Genomic DNA, 25,501 nt, shown 5'->3' on the forward strand with positions numbered 1-25,501 from the left:
GTTAGATTTTCTTTGTCAGAGGACCAGAGAAAGCCAAATTGCATTCCTTTTCCCTACTCAAACCCTACATTTGATCATTTCCTTAAATATGTTTTTTATTCACAGAAGCCCTCTTTAGGAAGAAAAACAATGGATAGCTGAATTCAAGAGGTCTAGTTAGAGTTCTCCTCTAGCAAGGTTGATAAAAATAATATACAAATGCCTTCAGTACTGTAAATTTATTCAGCAGAAGATAGTACACAGTAAATTCCAACTATATAGAATTGGAAATTCACATTAAATATGAAGGAGGAAAAAAAGAATGAACCTCTTCATGCTGCATCATGTCAGCAAGTTATTTAAAATGCTCAATGAAGGCATTTGTGTGAGAAAAGGGGGGAAAAAAAAACAAAAATTCACCAAACCAGGAAGATGACAGAACTCAATGCATTATGAACATTTCCCACAAAAAACTCAAAGGTAAAAAATATGAAATCATTATACTGTTAAACTGATGCTATCTTGGCATTATGCAGTATTTTTAATTTAGAGAACTGTTCATGGAAGAAAGTGTTTTAAACAGCCTGATATTACCTCTCAAGCTTATATACAAATGTATATTCAGATTTTGCATGAATTTCAAAAAGATTCTGTGCCCGTTTTACTAACTCAAGACTTTTTTCTCCACACCAAGGACACAGCCTGGTAATATACGAGCATTTCTATTACATCAGATTATGCTACACCAAAAAAAAAAAAATCACATTTTGCATCTTTAAAATACTATACATACTATTTTGATACTAAAGAATTTGTATGCTGTAATTATTTCTTGTCAACATCAATACCATATTTCTGCAGTGTCAAGCACTTCCTTTACTCTTGCCACCACTTATATGCATACAACAGATTTAGAAAGAAAATCTTTATTTAGGAAAATGGGAACAGAGGAATTTTTTTTTTTTTTTTTTTTTTTTTTTTTTTTTTAAGAGAAAGGTGAGCTAAGATATTACATGATTAGGAAGCTAACTATTTAAATCAGATTCCAAAGAAAAGATTTATTAGAAAAGGAAAGGTGACATTTCACATTTAATGAGAGCACAATTGGCAAACATTTCAAAAACCAAAAGTGTTCATAAAAATTTAGCTCTAAAAGGTAAATATGCCAGATTTAAAATATACGTATTTTAGTAGATATTTGTGCACTTATTTTTACTGTCTGAAAACTTGCAAAAAAAAAAAAAGCAGCCTGAAGACCGCTGAAAAGCAAAATAAAAAAGTGCTCATTTATCCTGGAATCTTAGCTTTCGATGAGGAGATTCAACAGTGTCTGTTTTCATTCATTCTCAAATCTACTGTAAGGATGATCAGAATCCTGAAGGAGACCTGGAGAAAGAGGACAGCATGTATTAATTATTTGCATTACCATAGCGTATAGGAGCCCTAGTCATGGACCAGGAATTCTGCTAGGTGCTGTACAAATACAGAATTTTAAAAAATGGACCCTAGTCTTAAGGTATAAAATACAACTGCACATCTATAGTAGTACATTAGAAATAAACTCAAGTCATTTTATTTCTCAACCAAGTCATGAACGTCACATGAAGAGTAAAACAAAAACGAGAGAGATTTCTTCATGAAAAGTCATTAAGGAGAAACAGTATTTCTCACTTGTGAAGGATACTGTAGCTATTTGCCAATTCTTTACTTTATCAAAGATTAGATGTGGAGATGGCTAAGCAGAAACAGTTTCAAACTGCTCTGCCAATAAATTCATTTTTGCTGTAAGAGGCCCATCTTTTCAAAAAGGTGGGAGGTCATCATGCTGGCTTAATTGTGTTTCACTCTTGAGCAAAAACCTGTCAAGTTCAATCAGTGATACGCAGTAGTTCTGTGACACCAGCCAATGTCCTCTAAGGACAAATACAGATCACCTGCAAACTCACGGAAACTACTGGGGACAAGAATAAAGGTATTACCTAATCGAGGTCACAGTGTGTGCTTTTATCAAATATTTTTAATGTAACCAGAATATTGCCATAGAAAGCACTGCAAAGATATTGTATCGGTGAACATCTTCTGTAAAGCTTAGTTCAGCAATAATCACCGTTCCATATAGTGGTAATTTTCAACAAGACCTTGAGAAACTTACCAGACATCCACTAACCAGAAGTGCATACTGAGGATAAAGGGGCCCAGAGGGGTCCAGTGACAGACCCTGGCTGTGAAGGAACAGAAGGGCTTTTGACATTCTTCATATTGGCTTTGTCAAGTAATGCCTGGAAAACCTGGAGCACCACTTTCCCTAGCTGCTTTGTCTTGGGCAGGTGGCAGGGAAATAGGTTGATGGGGTAAAGCTCCTGACCACATTCCCCTCTTCCCAACACTCAGTGCCAAGGAAGGGGAAGAGGAAAGAAGACTGTACCATTCATTCCCAACCTCCACATTGTGTCCCAGCAGATCTTTATTCACGAGGAGGAGAGGGTGCGTACACACGTGTTTCAATGTCTAGGTGCTGAGCATTCACTGCTCTGTTTAATGCAAAAAAGCAAACAGGGGCATGAAGCACTGATCACAGGTACAGTTTAAGCAGAGTGCAGTGAGTAAGATATCCAACTGCTGGGCAAGACAATATTAGCCAGCTTCACTGGCTAATAGCCAATGCATTTTCAAGCCCTGTCAATAGAAAGCTTGGGATTTACAGTAGGCTGAAATGTGATGAAAACCACCATTCCTTTAGGGTTCCCTAATGCCTGAAGGTAACTCATTTAGATTAGAGAAAAAATATGCATACATGGAGAGGAGTATTTACCTCATTTATTTCTAGGACCACAAAAACTCTCAGATATGCAAGTATTTACACTGTACAGATGTTTACAATGTAATAATATGATTTATAGGTGTTAGTAAAATAAAATAAATCTTACAATTACTTGAATCATTGATATGATTCAAAGCTATGATAGGACATTACTTGAATCATTGATAATTCAAAGCTTTATTTGCAATACGCAAAACAGTCTCTTATAAATGGTAGGAATGTATGAGATCTAGTGAATTTGATGGACGTCCCTATTATTTACGAATTAAAACTAAATGTTTTCAAATTCTCTGATTAAATCCTGGACAAAACGAAAGATCACTCTTGTATACTTCTTGTGTATAACTTATTTTATAGCCTTTTATCTTAAACCAGTATCAGAAAACAGCTCAATCTTTTAGATCAATTTAAGTGACAGAAGTTTTCCATAAACAAGTATGACAGATGTATCTTACTATACAATAATGTATATTCTGAAACTGGATTCAGAAGGAATAGAATTTTCATTAATTCATTGGGGTTAATCATCATCAATTTTGGCAGCTTGACAGTGAATCAGTAAAATGTAACACTCCCATATGCACGCACTCAAAGTAATGTGCATGGCTTTATAATATGAGTGTGCCTATTTATTTATTTTTTTACATCAGTAATCCCTCTGGAAGTTTCTATACTCCAGTAAACAACTTACCTTATTATATGTAAAATCTATCAGTAGAATTATATGCAATGCTATAGTATATCCTTGGCAATTCAAGCAAGGGAGTAAATTATGGATATTATCATATCCATATGCAAACATGGAAAAAAACTTAAATGAATGACATATTGAATGTAGAGAGGTATTTTTTACATTCTGGATATAAACCTGTCTTGGCAGTAGCTATTTAAGAATAAATTAAATAATTTTATATAGCTAAATATTGTGTAAAGCTAAGTAGCAATACTAGATATGAACATTTATTTTACTACACTGGTCACTAAGACTATAAATTCTCTGCACTGATTAGATTGCACACAGAATTCCGAGAACCTAACTTCTAAAGCCTTTTCTTACGGTGAATACAGAATCAGTGACAAAATGAATTTTTGGATGAAAGGGTCTTTCTGATCAAATAAAATCCTTTGAAGCCTTCATAAAAAAAAGAATCTTGTGCTAATCAAAAAGGTTCCCATCTTGACTAGTTGCCCTAACCAGTGGGAATCTAGATGTGACAATTGCTGCAACTAAAAATGAACACTGTGAAAATGTATTTTTCCCCTGAAAGGAATTCACACACTTCCTTTATTTTATGCCTCTGTGTTAAACCTTGCCGGGCAAAGTTCTAATTAACACCTGCCTTTCATAAGATTGGTTTAAAATACATACTTTACATGATAATTCTAAAAGCAGCACAGAATAGCTCCAGTCACCACTGCTATCAAGAATTAATAGACGTGGTATTCTGTCTCCAACATGCCAAATCCTTCAGGGGAAGGTATGAAACCCCTATAATGCACTTAACCAAATAATGCTGCACAGGGGAAGTATCCTTCTAACCCCAGCCACTGATCGTTTAGACCATTACTCCTCATACATTACAGCATATGTAATTTTGTCCTATCTAGCATTACTGCAGATGCTTTTCATAGTGATATTTGTTTTAATTTTACTAAACTATTAGGCTTAATATCATAGTGTAATTTCCACAAGTTATTAATATTTTAACCTAGTTTTCATTTGTTTTAATTTCAACAAGTTTCCTTTTATCCTAAAAGGGATACTAAATATTAGGGTATCTAAATATTTCAGACCTAAACCTATAGGTCACTCCAGTGTAGGTATTACAGATCACAAGCCTGCCAGATTACAGGGAGAAATTTTAATTTCACAGCACCAAGAACAAAGGCTCCTGAAATGAGTGAAGGAATTTTCATTTACCCTATCCTCCAGGAGACAAGGAATGCAGAGAGGAAACAGTAGGCCTTCCTTCCCAGGATGAGTAAAGTGTCATAAGATACCTTATATGTAGGGCCCTACCAAATTCACAGCTGTGAAAAACCCATCATGAACCATGAAATCTGGTCTCCCCTGTGAAATCTGGCTATTGTAGGGGTGTTACCGTATTGCCACACTCACTTCTGTGCTGCCTTCAGAGCTGAGTGGCTGGAGAGCAGCAGCTTTCGGTCATGCACCCAGCTTTGAAAGCAGTGCCACCAGCAGCAGCACAGAAGTGAAGGTGGCATGTTATGGGGGCATTCATCACTTTTGGGTGGCAAGGCCAGCCTTATGGGTGGGTGACTGCCCAGGATGCTGTGGTCATGGGGTGCCGTGTAACTCCCTGCACCCCTCCACAACTGAGGAGGGGCAAGGTTGGGATGTCCCAGACAGGGGCTCCTACCATGTTCTGGACTCCAGCTGCTAGTCCTGGTCAGGGTGGGAAGGGATCAGACTTCTTCCCCTGCAAGGGCACCCAGAGGCTGAATAAGACCTACCTCCAGGAATCTCCCCAGCTGCAGGAAGCTCCGCAGCTGTGGGCCAGGAGCCCAGCTCTGAAGGCAGCATGGTCAGAAGCAGCAGTGCAGAAGTAAGGGTGGTATGGTATTGCCATGCTTATTTATGCACTGCTATTGGCGCTGGCACAAAAGTAAGGGTGGTAATGACATACCGGGCCTCCCTCACTTCTGCACTGCTGCTAGTGGCGCCGCTGCCTTCAGAGCTGGGCAGCTGGCCAGTCTGAAGGCAGTGGCACCACCAGCAGCAGCACAGAAGTGAGGGTGGCAAAACCGACCCCTCTGCCCCCTGGCCTCTTTTTGTATCGGGACCCCGCACTGTGAAACACTGAAATTTCAGATTCAGAATCATAGAATATCAGGGTTGGAAGGGACCTCAGGCGGTCATCTAGTCCAGCCCCCTGCGCAAAGCAGGACCAATCCCCAACTAAATCATCCCAGCCACGGCTTTGTCAAGCCTAACCTTAAAAACTTCTAAGGAGGGAGATTCCACCACCTCCCTAGATAACCCATTCCAGTGCTTCACCACCCTCCTAGTGAAAAAGTTTATCCTAATATCCAAACTAAACCTCCCCCACTGCAATTTGACACTATTGCTTCTTGTTCTGTCATCTGCTACCCCTGAGAACAGTCTAGATCCATCCTCTTTGAAACCCCCTTTCAGGTATTTAAATATCTGAAACTGTAAAATTTAAGATTTTTTAAATCCTATGACCATGAAATTTACCAAAATGGTCTGTGAATTTGTTAGGGCCCTACTTATATACCTCCCCTTTGTTTTTATTCATCCCATCCCTATCTGCCATACCTCATACACCAACATTTTTAGTTTTTTCCTTTTCTTATCTGAGAATGCAGATTGAGATCACCACTAGAAACAGAGACCAGGGGACAGCAGTGAGTTGCTAGTATTGGCTCTTCATGGAGAAGGAGACTTTACATACGTGATGGATGGGCAAAAAGGATCTGGGGAACCACCAATAAGACGGGCAAAATTGTCGGTCTGGTGACATGCTAGAGCCAGCTGCCACATCTTGGATGTTGTGGTTCAAAAGTGGAAGGATCTGGAGCAGGAAGTCATCAGGTAGCTGAATTTAGCTAGAGCTCACCCACTGTCTTGAGCTAGGCACAAGGCTGCTTCTCTCCTTGTGGTGGTTTTCCTTTTGATAACCTTTGGTTTGGACTTTGAAGTTCAGAGCACAGACTTGTTAGATAAGTCTCCTGAAGCTCATTGTAAGGGTTGACTCAGGTCACTTCTGAATTTGGTCATGAGGAAACAGGCTTGTAAAAACCACAAGCAGATTGCTCCATTTGTTTTTGTCATAGTTCATTATTTTGGCTTAATACTTTGCAACCATTTTGATTTGTTAGTTGGCTTACTCAACTTTACTTAAGGGCTCTTGGATACCTTAAAAGTTGTCAGATTCAAGCATCTTTCTTCAGACAGAGTGAAAGTACAAGGCCTCAACATATGGGAACTGGGAAAGACAAACGAAAATGTCTAAATACCTGTCTCTATAGTGTTCACTTATGCTATATGTTGGGTTAACATTTTATACTGGGATCCTAACCTTTTACAAATACAGTCCAAACATGGGGTTTGAGCCATACTTCAGAGTATACACACTGAAAACTAATTGTACTAGATTGGGTCTGGGAGGAAGTGATACATATTTCCCCATCCTCTTTTCTCACTGTAGGCATACTTTTCTCCCCCATTAAACAGGTTTTCTTCCTTAAATTTCATATTATATCTCAACTCCTAAGTTACAAGCTAATACAAATAAGTATTACAAAATTTGTAAAATAATGATTTAGAAGAGTTCAACTGTTTTGCATTCAGAACACTACAGAAGGTTAAAGGAAAATATACCCATCTAGGACAGTATAACTATTTATTGTGATAAACTTTTGAACATAAATGTCTTATGTAAAATCAAAGTATAGAAATAGGCTTATGCAGCGTTAGAATGACTATCAAGTGTCTTTGCACAATTTAAGAGGAAACAAGGAGTGTGAAATCCCAAAATCATGAAGGGTAATCATTGTGTGTAACGGAAGACAAAGGACATTCTTTATCAACTTGGAGAGGTAGGCCTCTTTGGATTTTTGCTTGGTGGTAGTGGAAAGTGCAGACAGTAAAGCAGCATCTAAGGGTTTGTCTATACTACCCGCCAGATCAATCCAGCAGGGGTCGACTTATTGCGTCTAGTCTAGACATGATAAATCAACCACCAAGCGCTCTCCCATCGACTCCAGTACTCCACCGGAGTGAGAGGCGCAGGTGATGTTGACGGGCGAGCATCAGCTGTCGACTCACCGCAGTGTCTTCACTGCGGTGAGCAGATCTAAGTACATCCACTTCAGCTACGTTATTTACATAGCTGAAGTTGCGTAATTTAGATTGATCCCCTTCCCCCTTCCCACCCTCGTGTAAACCAGGCCTTACCGATGCTATATCAAATGTACAATAGCAGCAAATATGGGGGCAATTAAATCCTCGTTTCTTTGTATGTTACACAAGCTGGAAAATACTCTAAATTCTGTTTTAAAGGTTGTTAAACCATCAATGTATAATTTGAATAATCATACTGCATTCATATATGCAAGCAAATGAAAAATAGTGACAAATTTTGCAACAAAAACAATTCAAAATGAATATTCCCCATTACTAAAGCTCTATTGCTTCCAGTGCTCCTAAAGGACTATGGCTGAAGTGAGCGACACTTGCAATGCATTATAAATGTGTAATTACCATTTAAATGGGGTAAGAAAAGCTAGTGGGTGAAATGGGAAAAAGGCATTTCCTTAAAGCCAACCAAGGACTGACATTTCAGGCATGATCATCTTAATTTAGAGAGTCAGGTTAACAAAGCCATTGTCATTCTGCCACTCATCTTTGCCTACTTAACAGTGAATCCCCTCTGCAATGTGTAAGAGGCAGCGTAAAATAATCTAGTGCCTCCATAATTTTCTGCAGCAATTTTTATCAGACTATTTACTAGACAGCTAAAAATGAAGACAGATGCAGAAGATTCAAGGCTGTGCTGAGGACCTGTCTTAGGTCTCATTTAATTATTTTTATAATCATATTTAAAAATGAGAATTAGTAATTCAAAGATGAGAATTAGCATTTGTACTTTATTTCTCAAACTGAACTATTTTCGATTAATTTATTTCAGAATAAGTTTAATATATTAGGAGTCATTTGATGTTGCTTGAGGATTTTTTTTTTTTTTTTTTAAAAAGGTATAACATCTCTCTCCTTTCAACCATTTCCTATTCAACCACACACATCTTCATAATCCAGTTTGGTGCCTCTATCAAACAATCTATTCATTATGAGAAACTGCATTTGCGTTGATAACGTAAATAAGTGTCGTCTCAAAATGCGATGAAACTTACACCTTGCAAATAAATCAATTTCATAAAAAAGTTAACTTTTGAAGTTTTCAAATCTAATTGTTAAACTATTGTGTGGCAATTGCCCTGTAAACAAGTTGTGTGTGCAAATATGGGTATATCTAATGATTTTATTAGAAGTCAAGACTTACGCTTGCACACTGGGGGGCTGGAACAGGCTCCCACTGAAGTCAGTGACAGAACTATTGACTTCAGTGGGAGCAGGGTGACACAGACATGCATGTGATTGAAGAATGTATCTGCAAGTGAATTTGGTAGATTTATAGCCAACGCAAATGATTATAGGGCTCAATCCTGCAAGCCACTGAGCATTCTGACAAGATCCAGCAAAGCATTTAAGCAAATGCTCAACTTCAAGCACTGGAGAAGTCCCACTGACTTCAGTGCTGAGCGCTTTATTGGATATTACAGGAAGCTCAGTACCCCAAAGGACTGAACCCATCAAGTCTATAGAAAAACAAGCACCATGGGGGGGGAGCGGGAGAAAACAATCTTAAAACAAAATGCACTGATTCAAGTTTTTTTATTTACCCCCATATAATTCAAACATTTTAAAATGAAACAGAAGTTTGAAGGCCAAGGTCAGTGATGTTGTACACTGTTACAGAATCAAAATTTGTGAATTATATACACACTTAAAAGTTGCACAGTATCTGTAACAATTTTCCCTTCTCCTACTCTTAAGGTTCACTAAGGAGCCCATGTTATTGCAAGCTTCCTTGATCCATGAAAATCCCTTTAGTGCTCATCTAAAACACTCCTGCATATGCCAGTAGACTTGGTGCAGAATGATGAAGACATTCCCAGCTCCTGCCAATCAGTTTAACAAGAGACTGGAAATTAAAATGGTTTTGAGTGGCTGGTCAGAGCTCTAAATACAGAATCACTATATTTGATACTAGTGTAATTTACATGATAAAAAACACAGTATATCTTTTTATCATACATATTTGAATACACGGCATTAGTAGCCCCACGAACAGACCAAATTAAAAAGGGCTAAGATTGACAGCTCTGAATAATGAAGTTCTCCAGTAAGAGGCACAACACAGGCAACGGTAGTGCAAAGCTCCCTCATACTTCCCCATTCTCACTATTGTGCCACAAATCTATTTTGAAACAACTAACTGCAGGAATGAAAGTACTTCAGGCTCCAAAACCTCCACTTAATCCTGGTTTTCCTGCTGTGAATGCTAATAAGGATTCTAATTATCACCCACATGAAACTGGACTAAGGCCAGCCAGTCTACTTTACTTAGGCCACTGAACAGTCAAATGGTAGTGACTTTTCATCACTATTAACCTGGACTCAAGATCCTGAGGTGAAAGGGTCCATATTCATTACCAATATGACGGGAATATGCCTATTTAAATAGTGTGAACAGAGAAGAAAAAACTTTATTCAGACATTACAGTAAGATTAGCATACATACCATATTTCTTGCGTATCTCATCCTGTTTCATTTTTCTTTCATGTTTCCTGCAAAGATTAATAAATATCAGGAACATGTTTATATTTTAGGCTGTTTCAAGACATTTTATAAGCAAGGTATAACAATTGCATTTGGGTCCAAATGGACCAGGGTTTTTATTTTGTTTTTAAGAATCCTGCAATAATTATAACTTTCTAAAATCATTTCTAAAGCTTACAGCTCCCAGTTCTAAAACTCACTATAACTCCCTATTAACAAATCAAGCCATCAATTAGGATCATATCGACAAGCAAGGAAACTGAAAATACACTGCCTTAATTACATCCAGGGAACTCTCTCATAAATGTCACTATGCTGCCCAGCAGGGAATATAGTTGTAAAATTCATAGACTGCATGTTGCAGAATGCTAATTTAATATCACAAATCTACAAGGAGAAGAAATTTTATATTAGCATTATTATTTAGTTACACATTACAATGAGTAAATGAAAATATAGTTGTCTAAACTATACCATCAACTTTGCAAAAGGAGTAACTTTGGCAGCTTTTTTTTATATTCTAGTGGAAGAATGCTTTTCTAATTTGTTTGAAAAAAATGCTCTGATTAACTTTTTTTTTAAACAACAAAATACACTACTAGGGTACAGTAATATTTCTGTTTACTGCACTTTCCTTTAACATAAACTAAACTGAAATTTAACATTTCAGAAGTAACCACAAAAAATGTCTTGCGACTCTGATGCTGGTACCATTGTGCTATTGCTAATCTTTCTCCTTCAGCAATATTCGTATGGAGGAGCAGGAAGATACTGGTTTGTTAACTGCTAATATACAAGGGGTTGATGAACCAGTGTGCTGAGAGAACTCTGATTCTTGTACTCAGTATCAAGACTGAACTGAGCACTGGAATCTACAATTACAGACATTGCCTTAAAGTCAACATACCACTTTTTAAACTTCGAAGTCAGACTTTTACATAGAGGAAAGTATAGCGAAGAGACAAGGCAGGCCGGCTGTGGCAAACAAATTAACAGAGAATCAGCAGATCAGATTCCTGGCTCTACCTATGACTTCCTATGTGACAAGTCAAACCTCTGTCAATTTCCCCATCTGTAAGACAGAACATATCAGCTCTCCTATCCTCTACCCCTTGTGTCCTAGCAATGTTTTGAGGCTAACTTTGTCAGTTTGTTAGGCATTAAGTGAAGACATCTTAATGTGCAGCAGTCAAAAAAGCAAAAAAAAAACATTAGAATGTAATAAAAAAAGGAGACATAGTAAAAATATTATGACATCATAGGTAGCACTGGTAGTCACTAGTTAACACTGCCTAACAGCTTCAATTATAAGGCCCTGTTTTCGGTTGCCAGTAACATTACCAATCTAACCATTCAAGCGGAGATTCTGCATGCTAGCCGTCTGTCTCTGGCTGATTTTTCTAAGGTGGAGTGTGGAAGACGACTGGGAGGAGTTTGGGTGGAAATGATTTTGCCATGTCTGAGAACAAATTTAGGGGAATATACATTATTTTGCCATTCTTAACAGATTCTTACAACTGTTTCACTAAAAAGGTCTAGCGCCTCAATACTTTGGAACTGAGACTAGAAATCTGGCAAACGGGAGTTGTCCTAGCTCCAGGTGTGCGCTTTTTGCTATCCCTTTCACAATCCACCCAAGCAGTTCACACATGCTCAGAGGCTTGTTGCAGCTTGACAGCCAAATTCACCAAAGATTCCTTCTGCACTGAGCATACTCCACTGCCATAAAGTTCCTGTGTGTCAACCAGACTTTTCCCTGCCATTGCTCCTCCTGGAAGCTTGGTATCGCTGAGGTGCCAAGCACTGGGACTGAAAGCAGGAGATTGACTGATCTGACTGCTGGGGCCCAGACAGCATGGAAAAGAAGTTAGTCTAACTTGAATGCAGAAGCATGAAAAGTTTGGGGGAGGGAAAAAGAAGGATGACAAGGGAGATTAGAGGTATGAGGACTGAGGGTTTGTCTTCACTACTGGGGAGATCTTCGCTGCTGCAATTGAAGCACAGCGCTCTCTAGTTGACTCTGGTACTCCAGCTCCCGAGAAGAGTAAGGTAAGGCGATCAGAGGGTGTCTCCTGTCGATGCAGCATAGTGAAGACACCACGGTAAATCCACGTAAGCTACGTCGACTCCAGCTACATTATTCACATAGCTGGAATAGTGCAACTTAGATCAACTTACCCCTGTAGTGAAGACAAGCTGGGGAGGACAGGGATAGAAGGAAAGAAGTTTCAGCATCCTCCCCTGCTTCCTGCCCCCATTGCTCCTCAGTTGATGGGGAAGCAGTCACTGTATGGGAAGCTGCACCCCCATCTGCCCAGCCCCCATGCATCTGGACCTCCCATACCCAGACACCCCCATCAAGCCTCACCCCGTACACCCAGAACTCCCCCAGCCCTCCATACCCAAACCCCACTGAACTTCAACCCCTGCACCCAGACCACCCCCCCCAGAGCTCCCTACAATCAAACTCCCACCCTGATGAGCTCCACCCCCCTGAGCCCTCACATCCAGACCCCCACGCCATGGACCCCCAACTGCACTCAGACCTCCACCCCACCAAGCCCCACTCCCCCAGCACCCAGATGCCTCTGCTGAGATCCCCCCCACACCCAGACCCCTCTGCTGAGCCCCAACCACTTTCACCTGGAAGCCCCTGCAGAGTCCTATTGCTCCTGCACCTGGAACCGCCGCCCCCAACGAGCTTCTGTGCATCCAGATCTCCCTACACCTAGACCCCACAGTGAGATGCCTGCACACAGAATCCTCTCACCCCACACCTGGATCCCTCCACACTGAGTCACACTCGGATCATGCACGGTTGAGCCAGTCTGCCCCACACCTGGTGCGCCTGGCGCAGGCCCCCAGGGTGTTTCTGGGGCAGGCCCAGCCCTTATGCTGGGTCAGGGTCAGGTGCAGCCTCACCACTGAGTCAGTGTCTTGGGGGAGGGGAGGCTGCAGGGTGATCTCTCACTTTTGTACAGCCTGTGCTCCCCACTGCCACAGAGCCTCTGCATTTATTTATTGAGAAAACTTGCGGAATTTTAAAATATTGTGCACAGAATTTTTAGGTACAGAATACCCTTAGGAGTAATATTATGTGTATTCATTATACTATAGGTTTTAATTACATAATCACATATTTTTTCCCACAGGACCCCTGACTCATTCAGTGCAAAGGATAGCCAGTGCCTAGGGAATGAATCAGTGTTATATAGTGAATTACATTGTTGTCTGTTCAACCCCTACCTCATTTGTTGTGCATACTCAAAGGTGTGCAGCAAATGAAGCAAGGGACTGCAGGAAGAAGAAAGGCTGATCACATGGTTAAAACAATTGAATGCTACCCAGGAAATCTGGATTCTATCCATGTCTCTGCCAGAGTTCCTATGTGATGCTGGGCAAGTCACAAATTAAACTTTTCACCAGTGGTCACAAATTGTATGTTCTTCATTTTCTGAGTGATCACCTCTAGACACCTGGGACATAATACGCAGAAATGCTGAGCACTCAGCTTCAACTGAAATCCATTGGAGCTCTGCTCTGAACATAAAGCATTATGAAATGCTGAATACTCTGGAAAATATCAGGCCCATGGCATCCCAAATTGGGCATCCAATTTACTGGACACTTGACTTTAATCTCTGTGCCTAAATAGGGCTATCACCTTACCTCATAAGGGTGTTAGGAAGATTAATATTTGTGAAGCATTGCTATTAAAAAACCCACAAATTAATATTACTATATTCAGAGCAGGGTTTTAATGGTCTGCAGTAAATAAGACATGGAACTATACACTAAATGATGGAGAAAATGAAATACTGGATTGCTACCCATTCAAAGATCACTATCCATTCAGCAGAAGCAGGTGTAGGCATACAGCTAAATGTACTTTTTAACTCTAATTTAAGCATGTATTTAGGAATCTTGACACATAACCAATGGTTATGGTGACTGTTCATAACCAGTGTTTAAAGTTGTCTAGCCTTTAAAGTTAAGCTCACTAAAAAGGAGCTTAATTTTAAACTTAACTTTTTGAATCATCTGTTTTTAACCTGCTTAATGGTCTTTTAGCTCATTCCTTTCTGAGTTCAGTACTTGCTTTTATGATACATCAATGACTTACAGAATGCATTTATGTATTCTGTACCATTATGACAAAACAGTTGCCTGTTTTTAAACCAACATTTGAGCTGTAAATAACTAGATATGCCTCCAGAATGATAGTAACACTGCTGGCCATCTGCTCTGTTTAACAACTACAATTCCCCTCACAAACATTAAGCCTGCAGTAAATATGCAATCTAAACATCTCCAAGTAGGAGAAACATTTATATTCCTCACTATTTTAGTGGTTTGTACAGCTTGTTAGCCACTGCTACACAGACTAACAGTTACAGTGGGTCATGATATACGTTGGGGTTGTGTTCCTGAAAAGGGCGATGGATACTGAAACAATGAATATCGGGGAATTTTTTCCCATAAGAAATAATGGTCCGCCCCACCCACCTCTGTCCCGCCTCTTCCTGCCCAGTTCCGCCCCCTCCTTCGAGTATGTCCTGTCCCCGCTCCTCCTCCTCCCTGTGCCTCCTGAATGCTGGGTGAAGCACCCAAAGAAAAGCCATGCAAAAGGAGAAGCAATGGATATGTATATCAGGACCGAGGGGAACCGGAACACATTCCCTACTGATGAGCAACAGATATGCGAAACGAAGGATAATGGGGAGATGTATACCAGGGACCCCCTGTATGATGAAGTCAATACACAATATTAACATGTAGGGTTGCCAACCCTCCTGGCTTGGCTGGGAGTCTCCCAGAATCAGGCTTAATCTCTCAGAGGCTACTGAAGCCAATTTGGGAAATTTTAGGCCACTAAAAGTCTGGTGGTGCAGTGGGGGCTAAGGAAGGTTCCATACCTGACCTGGCTCTGTGCCACTCCCGGAAGAAGTGACATAGGAGGCGGCTCAGCCAGGGGGTCTGTGTGTGCTGCCCCCACTCCAAGTGCTGACTCCTCAGCTCCCATTGGCCGCAGTTCCCTGTTCCCGGCCAACAGGAGCTGCAGGGGCAGTGCTGGCAGGCAGGGGCGGCATGCAGAGCTGTCTGGCTGCCCACGAGCCTAGAGGCATTCCCAGACATGCTGCCACTTCCGGGAGCCAGCCGAGGTAAGTGCCACCCAGCCGCAGCCTGCACCCCCTCCGGCACCTCAACCTGCTGACCCAGCCTCCTTCCGTACTGAAACTCCTTCCCACACCCCAACCCCCTGCCTCAGCCCTGAGCCCCCCCCACCCCCCCCAGAGCCTGCATCCCAAACCCTCTGCCTCAGGTCAGAACCCCCTCCCGCACCCAAACTCTTTCCCAGATCCCGCACCCTGAGCCCTCTCCCACATCCCAACCCCCTGACCCAGGATCAACCCAGAGCCCCTCGCATACTCCGAATCCCTTGGCCCCATCCCGCAGCTCAGAGCCCATGCCCCATCCCGCACCCCAACCCTGTGCTCCAGCCCAGTTAAGGTGAGTGAGAGTGGGGGAGAGTGAGCGACGGAGGGAGGGGGCCCTCGGAGAGGGGGCAGGGCAGGGGTGTGGCCTTGGGCAAGGGGGGCTGGAGGCACGGCAAGGGTGTTTGGGTTTGTGCGATTAGACAGTTGGCAACCTTATTAACATGGTATCTTATAGTGGATTTCTGTAAATCTGAAATTTGTCAATACACCAAAAGTCACCATATTAAAACTAGATACTACTGTTTAGCACTACACTATTTACATCTTCAAAACCCTATACTAGTTTTATAACCTCCCATGAGGATAGCAAGCACGTAATATCCCCACATTACATATGGGAAAAGAGACAAGACCACACAAAGCTCAAGACAGAACTCGGGCAGACACCATATAACATCCATTTATCTTTACCATTTATAATTAAGAACTCTGAAGTCCTGTCTGCCTTTCTCCTGCTCTAACCACAACTATTTATGCCTGCATTATTCTTCAATTTGTCAGAACTCTTCAGGATTCAGTGATAAAGCTTCTTGCCTGTGATAATAAGAGGTAACTAGAACCATTAGCCCTGCCACTTTATTCTAACAGACACCAACCTTTTCAAACAACCACTTCCTGAATATATAATTGAAAGACCTTTATGAATGGGTGGTGGACTTGGTTTAATAGGCCTTTTTTATCTTGCTAACTTTTGTGACTTAAGTATTCATAATAATTCAATCATAAGTCAATCAAGTCTAAGCTGTCTGCAAGTGCAGTGTACGATACCCCAAGAAATGTCATGTGTACTATACATCTTAGTCAAGCTATTCTGGGCACTGAGAATGTTGGGACCACACAATAGCTGGTACTGAATATAAGAGCATTTTTTCTTTAAACACTAAGCTTCAGAAATAACATTTCTTCCACACAATAAGTTATATTAGAACCAGAAAAGCTCTTTAGAAACTCTACAGGAAAAGTTTAAGACTGGTGGATGTAACTCCAAAGATTTTTTTTTTTTGGATATTTGAAAAGGCTTCGAACACTAATCTTCTCTTTTGCAAAGCCATCTCCATACCCTCCCAAGCAGCAGCAGCAACCACCACCACGAAAAGGTGGTAAAACTAAGGTAGGCTACATCGAACTAATTAAGATGACAACCACTTTAAGGGATGCTGCATTTCCAACTGCCTCTGCCGATCTAAACAGCCATTTATGAAAAAATTGTATCTGAGGGAACAGCTAAAGCCAATAAAGGGAAAGAACAACAGTGCCGCACCTAAATTTTACCCTGGGGTAATTCTGCCTCCCCAAAATTAAAAATTTTGTGCACAATATTTTAAAATTCTGCATTTTATTTGTGAAAATGACACAATATAATCACTCCAGTTTCAATTATTTTGGTAATTTCTTTCAAAATACCTGTCAGCAAAGTATGTCAACAATAAAGACAACAAAACAAGATTCTCCAGGAGCAGAGAGTTAAAGAAACCCCTATGACAACCTAGTTCTAGTTGGGAGGTTCTGGAGGGGGCTGCGTGGGTCCCCCTTTGCCCAGCCATTTTAAGTATCTTAACTGTAATTTTTTTCAAGTGTCAGATCTAAAATGATGTGCTTCTGGTAAAATTACAGAATTTGTATACCAGTTAGAGGAATCATTACAGAGTCAAATTTGGAAGCTGATGCACTGTATTAAAAGACAGCAAGGTTGACGTTATCCCTGTCAGTTTTAAGTTTTCCAATAATTACTATTAATAGTGTCAGATCTGCATCTCCCTCTTCCACTAATAATTTACCCAGTTATATTCCTCAGAGATGCCGTTAATAAAAGCTAGTCCCATTGCTTGTTATCCCTATGGCAAAACAGAGCGTACTAGTAAGTAGATGTCTTTCACATCCTCAAACTTTCTCCACTTGATATAAAATCATGTTAATGAACTAAATATTCCTCCCACCCTCTGGCAATGCACATTACAACCAGCCAAAAAAAACAAACACACAAAAAAACAACTAAGCAGTTGCATCCAGAGTTAATGACAATGCTTTTCCATGGTTCTATGCAGAGGAGACATCTGTGATGGCAGCATAATGTATTATCTCTGATCCTGCCAAGATGAGGTCTCTTGAAAAGCATCACAATAATACCCCCCCTCCTTTTTAGAGTATGTAATACCACACCCATACCACATTAAACCTATATTTATGGACATGATTAACTATGGAAGACCACACAGCATATAAACCTAAAGGTATTCTGGGTAGCAAGTCCTGAAGTAGTTCCAGGATGCCAGAACTAAAATTAAGCCCATCAGCTATGTTTTCATTTGTGGATATAAGACTGCATACTGTTCCTCTGCTGTTCTCAAATTGGAATGCACTCATTCCTTCTAGAACTGCGCAGAATAAGCAAGTGGAAATATACTGCAACATACACATACTTCATAGAGGAGAACCCTAGATTCCTAAATATCTTATTGCAGGGTTGCCCAGCAGAATTACATTTTAGGTAAATTTTCAGAGATCAGGCATATAAGGAACATAGTTTGCCCCATTAAGCTCAAGTTAGTATATAATTTCCTGTAAGCAAGGGACAAGGAGTCTACTTATTTGAGAACACTGAAAATCTTCCCAAAATGATCCTCCCACTGCAACATGTAGTGGTGAATAACTTAATTTTAGAAGAAGATGTTCTCAAAATAAAATGAAGCACAAGGCAGATTTAACCAAAGCTGCACAGGGGAAGATCAGTAGAAACATCACAGTATGATCAGATTTTAAGAAATAAGCCTTTATACTTTTTCCCCCCTGAATTATGGAAGTTAGTCTAAAAAGTACTGAATAATCAGCTCAGTTTGTTAACAGTGTACACCTCGGCAATCATAGAAGCGTCCCATTCTAGTTTGGGACATTTACAGAAACAATACTAGAAGTACATTTTTAAAATGCCTTTTTGCAAAGGTAGCGGGCAGCTTATATAAATCCTCCTGTTTGGATTTGTCCAATAGTTGATTTTCACTCTACATCTGTTCCCTCAGCCACTGCTCTCCTCTCCCCTCCCCTCCCTTCCAACTGCTGGCGGTCATCTTGCTATCAACTTACTTACTACCAGATCAGGCACACTGCTCTCTCAAGAACCGGAGCAAAAACTATCTGTGTGGGATTCTAGGAGATATTGCACCAAGTAATAAATCTTACAAACACTATAGCAGCCTAGCATCTCAAGTGCATAAAAACTAGGGGTCTTATCTGACCTATTACAATAAAAAAAACCTCAGCAGTGCTTCTCTCTCAGCCTGGTTTCTATCAACCAATAGCTCTAGAAGTGCGTATTGCCATAGTATCTAAGCACTGCATGCGGATTATAAAGGCGCAGTGGGGAAAAAAGTCCAGAAGGGTAGTCAATACTCAATCCAACAATGGAATGGTAATTTTGAACACATCAGATTTTCAAATTATGTGGGGAATGTTATAGTGAGAATCTGCATCTTGAGTGACCAGAGGATAGTACGGGTACTTTCTGACCTCTTCTGGGAAGGGCATTTGAGAGCCTTGGGACTCATCTTGTAGATTTTGAGGAAGCAGGGAGCTAAAGTCTTCATCTGGGCTAAACAGTTTGCTGGCTAACTGCAGTTGCTGTAGTGCAGCAGTTCTCAAACTGTGGGTCAGGACCCCAAAGTGGGTTGTGACCCATTTTAATGGGGTCACCAGAACTGGCTCAGACTTGCTGTGGCCCGGGGCCAGTTCTCCAGAGGCTAGAATGCATCCCAAATCTTTGGCCAACCACCAAGGTCCCAATTTTCAAACACCAACCTCCACCTTCTGAGGCCCACAGGAAGTCAGCCCTGCTCCTGACGACCTTAGGAAATTCAGAGTAGATTTTCCACAGGATGGGGGAAGATCAAGAACCCAGAAGGGAAGAACCAACAACAAAACTGCTAGTCTTAAGAAGCTCTTTGATCTCTCACACCTTAGTAGGTTCACTGGGTACCACCATTGAACCTCCACAAGCCTTAGTAGGCTTGTTAATTCCCAAAACACGTCTGCTACATGCAGGTGGGTAGGGAGAGAAGGAGTCCATTAATGCTTTTTTTGTAGGAGTGGGTGGGAGGAGAGTGAGACCCAGGGAACCCTGATGAATATATTAAGGCTTACAAATGGGTCCTAAGAAACTTTCTGAGGCTGCCAGGGGGCTGAAAATCCTACCAAGGGCTTGACTACAAGGGAGAATTTACCTCATAATTATACCACTACAGCTATGCAAGTATAACTCTCCATGGAGACATTCTTATTCCAGAACAAGAACATCCACACAGGGAGCTGTACTAGTATAGCTATAGTGGTATAATTACATCAGTATAATTTTGCCACTCAGTTTTCCCATGTAGAAAGAGCCCTAAAGCTCATGGAGGGGGGCACCAGGGAGTAGATCACAGGGAGCCAGGAGGAAGTCTTCACCTCCCAGGAACCCCCTACACAGTGGGCCGAGAGCACTAGGACACAGGCCAGTTTTTCCCCAGGTCTGCTGAACCCCAAGCCTCCTGACAGTATTTTCCATCTACCCTTCTTCCTATGCCTCTACCATCAGCTATTAGAAGCTGAAAGAAAGCTTCTAGGTTCTATACACCTTCTAGGTTCTATAGAAGATGATGCTAAGGGCCTACAGAGGTATAGAAAAGAGGGACTCCCTTTTTCAGGACCTTAAATGATCTGCAGCATCAGTCTCCTCAACAGGAGAGTGGACAGGTACTGCAATTAACAGGGAACTTTGTTGCCAGTTGATCAAGTGAATACTGATTCCTTTCCCTGCACCCACCCCCAGACTTCTTAAGGTCTGCTAGATAAAGATGCCCTTACTGCGAGCCTCCTACAGTTTGCAAGAATAATTCCTCTCCAACCAAACCTAGGAGCATTAAAAAATACTGAAGTAAATCCTTCCCCCCGCCCAAGACTGTGCAGTTAAGTCTGCAGGCACACAGTGATTTAACTGCATATCAACTTTTTTTTTTTAAAAAAAAGAAGTGTTTTTTAAAAAAGTTAGAAACCCAGTGAATTCAAGGTTAAGGTTGCATTGTTTAAACAAGGCACATAAATTGCCTGAATCATGCCATAAGACAATCAAAAACTTTCTATTTTATTCATCCTTAGTAGTTTCATTTACATGGAGATACCCTAAATCTTAACTGGATAATGACAGAGTCTCACAGTGACGTCAATGTACAAGGATTCAGCAAATACTATAGGTGAACATATGTAAGTTCAGACCAACGTGAGAACTGCAAAAATGCTTACATGTGGGACAGACAAAAGGGCATATTGTTAGTTATATATAGTCTCTACACTACATGTTATGATTTTATTGTATGAGTCACTCTTGATTTCCAATATTTCTGTTTACTATCATTTGATCTGTTCTTTGTTAAATAAACATATTTGCTTTCTATATAAACAAATCTAAGCACTGGGTGTTAAGCAAAGCTGTGTTCTAAGATGTAACTAGCAAGCTATAATCTGTAATAAGAAGAGGATCTGCTAATTCTGGGAGTGTCATGTGGTTAAGGGGCTTGACACTCAGGGGGATGGACAAAGAACTCAGGGGTTGGACTGTGCCTACTGCTGGCCTGCATGAGGGATCTGTGTAGGCTGCATGTGGACAGGGTGTGTGTTAGGGACCCAGGCAGGCACAGACAAGGCTTCTTCATGCTAAGAGCAGATGGTAGCGAGGTGCTCCACAGCCCTGGGAAGTGTCATAGAACCTCAATAATTGTGGCATTCTGTGACCGCATACTCCATAGACAGCACAACTTCTCCATGGACTTGAAAAGAGCGTCACAGATCTTATTAACTGTTAGACATGCACATCACCCAACACAGGTTGGTATAGTACTTCAGTTTTCTTTAGGCTAATTATGAAACCAAAATGATTGATTGCATGAGTTAAGTGATCAGTTATAAATTGAATGTCATGAATCAATCCTGACAAATACACCTTTTCTACAATAAATTTTTGTAGAACTTTTGAAACAGATCAAGCCAACTTTGACACCTGTCATATAAATATAAACAATGCTCATTTTGGATTAAGTCCACAAGGAAATTTGATTTAAAAAAAAAAAGGTTGTAAAGCTCTTTAAGCACAGCCTGACTCATTTTCCCGTGACATCACTGCATATTTTCCCAGCCCAATATGAAAGGTACAGAAGTTGGGATCTGTTTTGCTAAAGCACTTACACTGAAAGGGTGCACATTCCCTATCAATGAATGGGAGAGGGAAGCATTGGCTCTAGCAGTGCTACTGTATCCCAGCCCTTTCCACCCTTAGCCATGAGTTAAAAATGAAGGATTAACTGAAAAATAAATGGCTATTTACTTACTGAAAACACCTCTAAAATAGGGGCTAGAATTGCCCTGGTCAGTTACATGACCACTCCCCAGAAATCAGTGGCTACCTGTGTAAAATGCTCAAATATGACTATATGTGAATGTTTTTTCCTAGCTGACCACTCATTCTTTTTTGCATGGATGAGTCAAGGAAACTATTCCTGAGATGCTAAGTTAGCATCTTAGCTAACATTTTATTAAATACAAGTTTGCACCCAATGTAGACCGTGGCCAGCCAATGCATTTTAAAGGTGTTTGCAACAAGTGTATACACATTTTAAGTCATGCTTAAAAATACATCAACCAACACATTTTCAAACCATCTGTGTGACCCTGTCTTGACTAGGAAGTGTCTTACCTCTGCCCCTTCCTGTCCCTATTCCCCTCAGTGGAGTGTGATCTTCAAGCCTTACAAAAAAAAACACAAGTCATCCCCCTCAAGCCCCAAAAGGAGGACATGAATGCAAAAAGATAATCTTGCTGTGTAAGGCTGCACAGTTAAAATAAAGCCAGAAATTCAGCTTAGGTTGCTACAGCAATGTTAAGTTGGCCATATATTTTATAGTAATGTTTAACATCCACTAAATTAAACTATACATTTAACCAGAAAAACAAAATCCACATGCGTTAACATATGCAGGAACAGGAACAGGAGTACTTGTGGCACCTTAGAGACTAACACATTTATTTGAGCATAAGCTTTCATGGGCTACATCCCACTTCTTCGGATGCATTGAATGGAACATATATTGAGGAGATACACACACACACACACCATGAACAGGTGGGAATTGTCTTACTTAATTGGCTTCTCAGAGTTGGTAAGAGAAAAAAAAAAACTTTTGAAATTATAATCAAGATAGCCCAGTACAGACAGGTTGATAAGAAGTGTGAGAGTTTTTTTCCCCCCTTACTTAATTGGCTTCTCAGAGTTGGTAAGACAACTCCCACCTGTTCATGCATCCAAAGAAGTGGAATGTAGCTCATGAAAGCTTATGCTCTAATAAATTGTTAGTCTTTAAGGTGCCACAAGTACTCCTGTTCTTTTTGCGGATACAGACTAACACAGCTGCTACTCTGAAACCTGTCAATATGCGGGAATGTTAAATTCCATTTCTTGATCTTTATTTTAACTGTGCAAAACTGCCGGTAAGCAATTTCCAGATCACAAGTGTTGGTTAAGTACGAGCTTTCCTGTGGTTTTGTTTGAACTCTGTCTTTTCCCAAGTAGTACAACCTTGAATCCCTGAAGTAAAGAGCACACCAGTTTAACCAATGGAAAGGAACGTACGCTGGCTCTATCCAGTATTTGAAGTTGCACTGTCTTAGTCAGAATCATAAATATCGTTACAATGTCTGTGCTAATACTTTCCTGTTAATATTCTCTCCATTGACCCTGCCTGCTTAGATGGCTCTGGGTTTTGGACTGTTTGTTTAATACAGGGGTCGGCAACCTTTCAGAAGTGGTGTGCCGAGTCTTCATTTATTCACTCTAATTTAAGGTTTTGTGTGCCAGTAATACATTTTAACGTTTTTAGAAGGTCTCTTTCTATAAGTCTAACTAAACTATTGTTGTATGTAAAGTAAATAAGGTTTTTAAAATGTTTAAAAAGCTTAATTTAAAATTAAAATGCAGAGAACCCCCGGACCGGTGGCCAGGACCCGGGCAGTGTGAGTGCCACTGAAAATCAGCTCACGTGCCGCCTTTGGCATGCATGCCATAGGTTGCCTACCCCTGGTTTAATATATACTTTATTCCCTAGGAACTAAGGTTACTACTTGCGTAATAAAAATTCTACCAAGAAGTGTATGGTTATTAAACGCAATATTTCCAAAACTCACCGCTGAAGAGATTGCATTCGTCTCTCCTCTCGATCTCTGGCAAGCCTTTCCTCCTCTTCATCTGGTATACTAGAAAGATTGGGTGGCAGGGGGAGGGGGAGAGAAATCGAGAGTTTTTCTGTGCTTGAAAAAAGCCTGTTGGTCATTTTTCAGAAAATGCTTTAATCGGCCCTGATTTACAGTCTTTACAGTTGTACTTGACTCCGTTACGTGGTTTAATTCACAACCGACAAATTGGTAGCATTTTCCCTTTACACTAGAAGTATTTTTGGTTTTGCAGTACTTGCACACTTTACCAACTAAATCTGTGTATACCATATACGAACTACAAAACATTTGAAGCCAATGCCAGTCAAAAGATATTTTATTTTTCTTTTAGTTATTCACCACTGACTTAATTTATCCCAACTCCTTTGAACATAAAAAATTAATAAATGTATGCTTTTGTCACATTTCTCCACATATTAATTATCTCCCAAAACTGAATGCATGATCTGGAGAAGTGTTAATCAGAAATATTGATAAGTCTCAACATGTGTTGGTTGAGCTGTGAAGACGAACAGCACCATATATGTGCACTTACATCAGCACTTAAGTGGCGCAACAGTGACATCCAGTGGCTAGAACAAGATAATCACAGCAAGTCACAACATATATGTGCCATACATACATATGATACATACCTATGTTGCATCTATGACGTGCCATACATAGATCAGAAGGGGCAGTCTGAATTCAGCAGTTCATTAAAGGACACAATCAACTGTCAAGTCACATTTCCATATAGTTGTTTTAAAAACTTACTATTGTTACAAGTATCATCCAAGAATACTAAAAGTGATTACAGTGGAAATGTTTTAAAAGGTGTATGTTTTGGGTACATCTTACACAGCCAAAATAACCCCCCTCAGCAGCAAGTCTCCGAGCATGGGTCAACTGACTTGGGCTCACAGGTCTTGCGCTACAGCTTGGGCTCTAAGCCTGAACGTCTGCACAGCTATTCTTAGCAATGTAGCGCAAGCCCAAGTCAGTTGGCCAAGGCTCCGAGACTTGCTGCCTCAGCTTTTTTTTTTTTTTTGCGCACCATGTAGGTGGATCCTTTTCCATGCAGTCAATTTCTATTTCCCCTATTTATGTGGGCCTCTCTCATAGAAAGGGAAGAGAGAAAAACACAAAACAAGTATTTTTTTTTTAATTGCAGAAGATTAAATTGGAGATAATCAATAAATTGACCTTTTGTGAACCTGACCAGATTTCAGCATCTGTTTAAATATCCTCTGTCTTCGGAGTAACTTCAGAATGAACCTACTGTGGCTGAAATATGAGATACAACAGAAGCCTCTAAATCTTGCACAGCCTTTTGTAAAACTGGTTTATCAGAAATGCTAGGAGGCACTACATAATAGTCCCAACTCATGTTTCTGTTCCAAAATATACAGACTCCCGAACAGCTATGACATCCCTCTCTAGAACTTGGAATGTACAGTATTTATTATTGGACAGCATTGGAATTTAAAAGTATTTTCCTGCTTCAAACCACTCTCAAGGGAAGTTCTCAGTTAAGCTTATCAAAGAAGTCAACTAAACTAGAAGCAACCATTATACTTTAGTAT

At 40.5% G+C, this 25,501-nt stretch overlaps 1 protein-coding gene across 2 annotated transcripts in view; it reads right to left on the minus strand.

Annotated features, from left to right (window-relative positions):
• Positions 1-203: 203 nt before the first annotated feature.
• The window catches only part of LOC128832849 (pituitary tumor-transforming gene 1 protein-interacting protein-like), a 50,321-nt gene continuing 25,023 nt past the window's right edge, over positions 204-25,501 (minus strand). The window contains exons 5-8 of one of the 2 annotated variants that reach the window (XM_054020514.1): positions 23,889-23,957; positions 22,405-22,454; positions 10,150-10,196; positions 204-1,365 (exon numbers count right to left, since the gene is read on the minus strand). In XM_054020514.1, the coding sequence (XP_053876489.1) occupies positions 10,177-10,196; positions 22,405-22,454; positions 23,889-23,957 (139 nt within the window). In that variant the 3' untranslated portion in view covers positions 204-1,365; positions 10,150-10,176. The remainder of the gene's footprint in view (positions 1,366-10,149; positions 10,197-22,404; positions 22,455-23,888; positions 23,958-25,501) is intronic. The other variant, XM_054020513.1, reaches the window with a different exon arrangement.

This window comes from Malaclemys terrapin, chromosome 2 (assembly GCF_027887155.1).
Source record: "Malaclemys terrapin pileata isolate rMalTer1 chromosome 2, rMalTer1.hap1, whole genome shotgun sequence".
Classification (NCBI taxonomy): domain Eukaryota; kingdom Metazoa; phylum Chordata; order Testudines; family Emydidae; genus Malaclemys; species Malaclemys terrapin.